At 54.8% G+C, this 8,354-nt stretch overlaps 1 protein-coding gene across 1 annotated transcript; it reads right to left on the reverse strand.

Annotated features, from left to right (window-relative positions):
• Positions 1 to 4,576: 4,576 nt before the first annotated feature.
• Positions 4,577 to 8,354, reverse strand: LOC147645230 (uncharacterized). The gene is made up of 6 exons (XM_086874868.1): positions 8,138 to 8,354; positions 7,707 to 7,778; positions 7,010 to 7,108; positions 6,452 to 6,559; positions 5,649 to 5,823; positions 4,577 to 5,120 (listed from the first exon to the last, which is right to left on the reverse strand). The coding sequence occupies exons 1-6, from the start codon at positions 8,232 to 8,234 to the stop codon at positions 4,877 to 4,879; spliced, it is 795 nt and encodes a 264-aa protein (XP_086730994.1). The 5' UTR covers positions 8,235 to 8,354; the 3' UTR covers positions 4,577 to 4,876.

Raw genomic sequence — 8,354 nt, forward strand, 5'->3', positions numbered from 1 at the left:
AATTTACGTTCTCAACTTTTATGGTGATTTTTGGGGAGAGAGTTGCGATTTTGGGGGGGGGTTGGGGAGGAGTTGCTGTTTTTTTGCAGGGGAGTCTCCCAGGTTTTGGAGTGGAATTTGGGATTTTGGGGGGAATTTGGAGGTTTGGGGGGAAATTTGGGGTGTTGGGGAGAAACTTTGAGGGTCCTGGGGGAATTTCAAGGTTTTAGGGCAGAAATTTTAGGGGTTTTTTTGTAACATTTGGGTGTAGGTGGAGGAAATTTGGGGTTTTAGGGAGAACTTTGGGGTTCTTAGGGAGAGGATTTGGGGTTTTGGGAAAGAAATTGGGGTTTGGGTGGGAAATTTGGTGGTTTTGGGGGAAATTTGGGGGGGTGGGGAAATTTTGGGGGTTTTGATGAATTCTGGGGTTTTGAAGGGAAATTTGGGTTTGGGAGGAAATTTGGAGTTTTGGGGTAGGATTTTGAGTCTTAGGTGGATTTGGGACTTTGGGGGGAGTATGGGGGGTTTGGGGTTTTTGGGGTGATTTGTGAGGAATTTTGGTATTTTTGGGGAGGAATTTGGTGGTTTTTGGGGGAATCTCAGGGGTCCTGGGGGGGGTTCTGATTTTGGTAAAGGGGATTTGGGGAGAATTTTTTGGGTTTTGGGGGAATTTCCATTGATGGGGATGGGTCCTGATCCCATTGAGAAGGGGCATTTTGGGGAGGCCTGAATTTGGGGGGGGGGTCTCAGGGAGGATTCCCCATTTTGGGGCAGGGTTTGGGGTGGATTTAGGAGGATTTTCCAGTGATGGGGAGGCATCTTGGGGGTGGGATTTGGGGAGGGGTCTCATCAGAGCCCAATCCTGAGCTGGAAGTGGGGGGGATGTTGGGAGTGGAATCTGGGGAGGATCTGGGGGGAGATTTTCCAGCCATGGGGAAGGGTCCCGGTCCCGGGGCAGTTCCTGAATTTGGGGAGCAGTCTGGAATTTGGGAGGGGTCTCATTGGGGCAGCAGGAGGAGATGGAAGCGGGGCACAATGTTGGCACAGCCGCTCTCCAGGGGGGCCGTGGGCAGCTCCTCGGGGGGTGCCGGGGGTTGCGGCCGCAGGCGCTGCAGCAGCGAGGTCAGGAACAGGAACAGCTCTGCCCGCACCAGCGCCTCCCCCAGGCACAGCCGCTGCCCTGTGGGGAGGGGGCGTCAGCACCGCCCCACCACAAAGGGTCGGGGGTCCCAAAAGGGGTGGGGGTCTCCAGAGAGTCTGGGGGTCCCAAAGGGATGGGGGTCTCTAGAGGCTCTGGGGTCCCAAAGGGGGCTGGGAGTTCCAAAAGGGGCTGGGGGTTTCAGGGATTGGGGATTCAAAAAGGGCCAAGGGGATTCCAAAGGGTCTGGGGACTTTGGGGGCTATGGGATCCCAAAAGGGTCTGGGGTCCCAAGAGGGTCTGGGCTACCCCAAAAAGGGTCTGGGGGGTCCCTAATGGGTCTGGGAGCTTTGGGATTGGGGTCCAAAAATGGTCTGGGTCTTTCAGGGGTGGGGGTCCCAAATGGGTCTGGAGTACCCACCCCGAGGAATTTTGGGATTCCAAAAGAATGTAGGGCCACACCCCAAAGGAATTTGGGGATTTTTGGGATTCCAGAAGGATTTAGGACTTCACCCCAGGGATTTATGGGATTTTTGGGGTGCCGAGAAGGGCACAAAGGCCTCATTGCACTGGAACTGACCCTGCTCATCCAGGATGTTCCCAGGGTCAAATTTTGAGGATTTTTGAAGGATTTGGGGTTGTATAGGACCGAGCTCAGCAGGGGGTAAATGTCTGTGTCCTGTGGGGTCAGGTGTGGGGCCAGAAGTGTCATTTGGGGTCAGGTGTGGGGTCAGAGGAGTCCTTTAGAGTAATTTGGGGTTATTTGTGGTAATTTGGGTTCATTGGAGTCATTTGGGGTTACTAGGGTGTAAGAGACAGTCTGAAGTTACCCTCATCTGCCTCACAACCATCACAAGAACAGAGACCAAGACCCTGAAGACCCCAAGGGAATTTGTGCAGGGGTTCTGGCCTGGTTGAGGTGGAAGCTTGCCAGGTGATGGTTTGCAGGTGTGCTTGTTGTGCTGTCAAGGTACACTGCCTTCATTCCTGCTGCTGAGCAGGGACTCGTAAGGAGCGGCCTGTTCTGTACCTTACACCTGCTTCCCAGAGCAAGGGGTCTCATCACAATAGCCTGGGAATTTCCCCACCTCTTGGCCAGCTGCCCCTCGCTTTGAAACAGACTGTAAAAGTGACTTTTCCAAGTTACTTTCTTCGAGAGAGATGTCCCCATGGAAGAAGACACCAGTGACCCCGTCTCGTCTGTTGGTAACTATAACCACCTCTTTTCTCTCTTTACATTGGCTCTTTACCCCTCTCTCCCTCTTTCTCTCCCCCTCTCATCTATCACGCAACCCATGTTGCTGGCACTAAAATAAAGATGCATTATTGCTGTTGTGATTTAAACTGAAATCCCCTGGTGTCCTTTTTGCACTCTCAGCTCAAACGAACCTCTCACGACTCCCACTTGTGTTAGGGGATCATGACACTCGGCAGCGGGGTGACCCAAGGTGCGGCTTAGAGCAAATGCTCCACGGCACAAGGATATTGGTAGGCGCATGGTGGAGACAAGGATGAGGAGGAGACCTCCAGTATGGGTTCCAAAGGCTTCTACTCCACTGCAGGGTCCAGGGACTGAAGACTGAGAACACAACTGTGTGGGGGTTTTTATATGGGGGAGGCCAGAGGGAGGGTACAAAATTTTAACCAATAGGAAGAAGCTGTGGGAGGAGTGGAAGGTTCCATTCAACAATACAATAGGGGAAACAAGGGGAGCAGAGTGGGTCACATGGGCCAATGGGGCATTGGAGATCAGGGGATTTCCAGAGGGGTGGTTCAGGTAGGAGGCTGGCCTAAGGGAAGACTGACAAATGGGTGTAATGACAGATGGGGAACATGAGAAAACAAGGGGTGGGCTTGAGGCAGGATTTGATAGGTGGGTAGGAAGATACAAACTAGGAGCAAACCAATGACTTAGGGGAATAATAGGAGAAACCATTTAAACAAAACACACCACAACAATAGAACTGTTAACCATTACAGGAGGTGGCATCTTCAGGAGGCAATGGATGTGAGTGAGCCCTTGCCACATTGACACTGATTGTTCTATGTGGAAAGGGACACTGAGAACTTGCCTCCAGCATTCCCCATGGATCTCAAACTGCCATGTGCCAGGGCTTCCAGATAATCCATGTTCTGATCTCAATCTAGAAGGGAGAACAGATCAGAACCCTTTCCATGGTGCCCCCAGCAGAGCTGCATCCGCCTTTGTCCAGCAGGAAAAGGGATGCAGGAAAAGCGGGCAGGTGCCACCCTGCTCTATTTGTGTGCCAGACCCGAGCCTCAAATGTTTCTGGTTTCTTAGCTAATTTCTCCCTGGCTCCTCTTTAACATGAGCAAAAGAATAGCATCACGCAATCCAGTCTGGCAAATAAGTGAACAGCTGAGTGCTTCCACTAAATTAAAAACGCAATGTGCTTGAAAGCCGACCTTCTGTTCACTCAGGCCTCCTCACCTTTGTAGATTGGGTGAGTTTATAATACTGGTATGTGGGTTTTAGGAGTATGTGGGTTTTTATCTGTGATAGAGATGAGGAAGTGTTGAACTCGTTCCAATGAGCTGCCAAAAGCAGTGACTTTAGTCCGTCTTTGGCTTGGGGAGTAGCACCGGCCTTGTTGAACGCCGGCAGCAGCACAAGCAGGACTCCTCCAGCAGCAGGGACACGCCACAAGCCAGCAGGGAACTGTGGCACCAGAGGGGACCGTGGCACCAGAGGGGACCGTGGCACCAGAGGGGATGGTGGCACCAGCCATGCCCAAGGTCTGAACAGGGTGGCAAAGTCAGGTGGTGCTACCCGGCTGCATGAACAGCCCAGGCAAGGCCTGGCGAGGAGCCAGGTCTGGGGGGCATCCAAGGAATCCTGTCAAGAGCAAATGGTTCTAATATTCTCTCTGGGATGAAAAAGGAGCAATCTTTAGGGTGAACTCGTGCTAATAAATATTTGCTCACATATGGTGGGGTTTCTCTGCAAATGGGCTTTGATGGGAAATTTCTGACCACATTTAGTTTTACTCTAAGTTGAGCACCTGAGTAGCTTTGTTAAGGAATGGAGAATTGTTTGTAGCTCAGTATTTTCTCAGGAGGAGCCTTACATTTTAGCACAGGAGGAAGGTAAGGCAAAGTTTAAAAGCTTTCCCCTCCTGAAGTGACACACTTTCTGAGGAGTCTGTGAGGAGAATTCCCCTCAGCCACTGCCAGGGCTGTTTGCCTCCTCTGCAGGCTCAGGATTCTGGGAGTTCCACGAGCCTCAGCTCCCACAGTATTTTCCTCTGAATATTTCTTGTTTTGCAGTACACAGGGAGAATATTTTGTGCTAGATTCTCTTCTGGGTTTTGAGGTGAATCTTAGTAATTCTGTTGATTTTCCTGTCCAGATGAACTTTTGGTAGATAGGAAGGAAAAGGGAAGAAGTACCATGGAAAATCAATTGCTCAAAATCTGAGAGGCTCAACCACAGTAAAAATGAAGTCTAAATTGAGGAATTTTTTTATTTTTTTTTTTTCCCTTGCTAGGTGGGGTAAAACATGAAGTGTTAATAAAGTTCTTTGAAAAGATTCAGCAAGCACCTAGCTATATGAAAATCAAAAGAGTGAAGGATGAGACGAGGCATGGGAAGAATCTTCAGCCTTTCCCTGTTGAAAGTAAAACAGTAGGAAAACTGCCTCTGGCTGTTACCCACAGGTAACGTGTTATTTGCAGCCAAGAGCAGATGGCCCAAGCTGTTGGTGGCCCAAGCCCTGCCGTGACTGGCCCACTTTCAGTCCTAGCTGGACCAGGGTGGCCGGCTCGGGAGGGGAGGAGGTGGGGGGATCTCAGGGGGCTTCTGCTTCACAGCCGGGCTGGGGGGACGTGGAGGAGGCACGGAGTGCTGGTGTTCTGCTTTCTGGAACCATTCCTCCTTCTGAGGCCACGTCTGAGAGCTGTCAACCCGGACAGTCTTTGGGCTCCCTGGGGGCAAGGGAGAGTCGCGCCTTCTTGGCCGGGAAGCTGGAGCTGCAGCAGGGCGACTGTGGAGAGAAGAGGTGGCTGAGGCTCCCCAGCTGCCGCTGGCACACAGGGACCCTCCTGCACAGCAGGGCCCAGAGCTGCCAAGGCTCCCCAGCACGGCTGGAGCTGCTGGCACAGCTTGGCCCAGCTGGACAGCTGCCCCTCAAGGCCCTGGTGAGCAGGGGATGGCTCTGGGCAGGGTCCCTGGCCAGGAGCGGGCCCCAGAGTACCTCTGCCTGTCAAGGACAATCTCGTCCCTGCTCTTTCTCCTGCCCACCTTGCTTTGCCTCTGCCCGCTGCTCCTGGGGCTGCTCTTGGCCAGGCAGCCTCAGTGGCAGCCAGCACTGGCTGCAGCCCCAGCGGGCTCCCCAGGACAAGGCCCAGCAATTAAGAGGCCAATGAAAGGCCTGGGCAGCAGCAGAACTCTCAGCAGAGTGTTTTGGGCAACCAAGGACTAGCCACAAGTCCACAGCAGCCTCATTGGGAATGTCTCCTGGCTATGAGCAGCCTTTCAAGAAGCTGGAGGGTGGAGATGAACAACAACTTACCGTTTCTTGTCCTTCCACCACCGGAATCCAACATAGCAGAGAACCATGGAAAGGGGCACTGTGAACAGTGTCACTACAGTGCCTATCATGCAGGACTTGCGCACATCCTGCGGGCAGAACACTCTTGGGGTGCTCGGTGCATTCTCAGCATTTATATTTGACTTGCCAAGCGCTTCTGTGGGAGCAATGGGCAGCGTGAGCCTGTGCTGTGCTCCACGGCTGAGCTGGCAGCACACTGGATATGGCCAGGACATTCTCTGTTTCCCCCAGAGCTGGGGCCTGCAGGCACCTTGCCAGCCCTTGGCACAGGCTGTGACACCCAACAAAGCCCAGAAGGCCGGGAGCAGAGCCCAGGGGCAGTGCAGCTGCTTGGGCAGTGGCTCCTTCCAGGGACACGGGCCAAACCCATCCCTGAGCAGCCACTGCCACCCCTGACCCTCCCTGCTCCGTGACAGCTCCCCCAGCCCAAGGGGACAGAGCCAGGCCCTGTCAGGGGCCAGTGCAGCCCCTGCCCAGTTGGGAGCCAGGGCTGGCTGTGGCCCTGGGATCGCAGCAGGGCTCCCACTCGGGGCTGCTCCTGTGCCTTGGGCCTCTGGATGCTTAGGGCCAGCTCCAGGAGCAGCTGCAGTGGGATGGATGTTGGTGAATGAGTCCCATTTCCTAGGGGCTGGGAATGAGCTCCAGAGGCCTGGAAGCCGTGGCACCTCCAGCTTTGGCTGCTGCTCAGCCGTGCAAGGGCCAGCCATGGGGGAAGAGTTGCTGGCACACAGCCCCACTGAGGGAGAGCCCAGCACAGCAATTACCTCCTGTGTCTGGGCCTGGCATCTCCTCCTTTCCTGCATCAGCAGCTGGCACAGAGACATTGCTTCCTCTAGCATATGTCATTGTCTGCACAGACATTTCCTCCAGCACTTGAGAAAGGAAAAGGGACAGCTGGATGAGATAGAACTGTTCACCATTAGGTGAGGTGGTATCTTCAGGAGGCAATACTTGTCAAATCATGGATAAGGACAGGGAAAACACCCAGGTTATTGGGGCTGGGCCAGGGCCCTCCCTCCTCCAAACAGTCCCTACACCTGATCTAGCCCAAGACCGGGAAATTGCAGGGGATCTCAGGTTGTTTATGACCCTTGCTGCACTTTGGGCTCCCTGTCAGCTGATGCCAAATGCCTTCCTGCAGAGGCTGGGGAGAAGCTGCAGCCAGGCCAGGCTGGGAAACAGCCCTGCAGGGCATGAAAGCAGCAGCAGGGCAGTGAGGCTGCCATGGATCCCTTCCTGCTGTGCCGGGCACAGTGTCCAGATGTGCAGAGAAAGCCCCCGGCTGCTGAGTGTCAGGAGAAGGCTGAGGGACATGGACCCACCACGGCGTCTCTCCAGGTCACTCAGCATCTTGTCCAGAAGTTGGGATGCCTCCAGGGATTTCTTGTCTTCTGTGTCTTGGTTCTTCCATCTAGGAGGACCTTAATGGAAAGTAGTTCCATTTCTCCTTCAGGCCAGAGTGGCAGTGAGTGCACCTGGGTGACTGCTGCCCTCCAAGGCACTCCCTCCTCTCCACCTTCCACGCAGGAGCAGGAGCAGGGGGACCACGTGCCTGCAGTGGCCCCACACTGGGATGGAAGGAGCCCCTTGCATGGCAGTCAGGGGAGAAAGGACTCCCTGGAGCTGCCAGCAGCTCTGAACTGAGCCCCAGGCAGGACCAGGGCTTGGCAGTGGCAGCCAGAACAGCTCAGGCTCCCGGGGGCTAGCAAAGGAGATACACAAGGCACAGCCCTGGGACACAGCCCTAGGCCTGGCCCCTTCCTCTCTGCTCTTCTCCGTGGCTGCACAGAGCACACGGAAGGAGACATTGGCATTGCACATGGGAAGAGGATTGACAGCTAAATGCTTCTTCCTCCCACTGACAGCAATGCTGTGGGATCACTCAGGGCTCCAGAAGGGAGCAGGGCGAGGTTTCCAGAATCCATCAACCTTCAGACTCTCAAGGGAAATGGCACGTGAGTGAGCTCTTGCCACCTTGACACTGATTGTTCTGTGCAGAAAGGGACATTGAGAACTTGCCTCCAACATTCTCCATGGATCTCAAACCATTATGTGCCAGGGCTTTCAGGTACTCCATGTCATGATCCCAATCTAGAAGGGAGCACAGATCAGAACCATTCCATGGTGTGCTGGGATCCCATTCTGTTTTAGGGAACTGGGCACTGCAAGGTGAATGGGTAAGGCTGTGGGAGGAGCCAGATGTCAATGGACATGGCCAAAGCTGCAGAGTGGCCTGGGGAGCTGTGGGCTGGCTCTGGGCACTCTCCACCCTCTTTGCAGGCCCCGTGCAACATCCCTGGAGGGGCAGTGGGACCAGCCCAGGGCCCCTGAGGCCTCTCTCCCTCCCACAGAGGAAACCCTCCCTAAAGCCCTGGGGAAAACCATCCCCAACGCTTCCCAGGGAGAAGGGAGCACTGTCCCGGGAAAGGGAAGCCAGGCCGCCGGCTCACCTGCTCGCCCTGCTCGCCACGGAGCAGCCTGGGCAGCCCTGTCAGGCAGGGCCACTGCCAGGAGGAGCAGGAGGAGGAGGCGCAGAGCAAAGGCCATGGTGCCTTGCCCTCTGCCAGTCCTGCAGCTCTTGCTGCCACCACTGTCCTGACACTGCTGTCCCAATGTCAGCACCGCTGCTGCCGCCGCCGCTGCTGCCACAACAGTCGTGGTCAAGGA

Source organism: Cyanistes caeruleus, unplaced genomic scaffold (assembly GCF_971803275.1).
Source record: "Cyanistes caeruleus unplaced genomic scaffold, bCyaCae1.hap1.1 HAP1_SUPER_30, whole genome shotgun sequence".
Classification (NCBI taxonomy): Eukaryota; Metazoa; Chordata; class Aves; order Passeriformes; family Paridae; genus Cyanistes; species Cyanistes caeruleus.

Excerpts from the sequence above, each read along its gene's own strand:
- LOC147645230 (XM_086874868.1), bottom strand. The coding sequence starts at position 8,234 with ATGGCCTTTGCTCTGCGCCTCCTCCTCCTGCTCCTCCTGGCAGTGGCC. Across the intron at positions 7,109-7,706 it reads ATCCATGGAGAATGTTGGAG|GTCCTCCTAGATGGAAGAAC; the intron begins GCAAGTTCTCAA and ends CTTTCCATTAAG. Across the intron at positions 5,121-5,648 it reads TGGTGGAAGGACAAGAAACG|TCGCCCTGCTGCAGCTCCAG; the intron begins GTAAGTTGTTGT and ends TTCTCTCCACAG.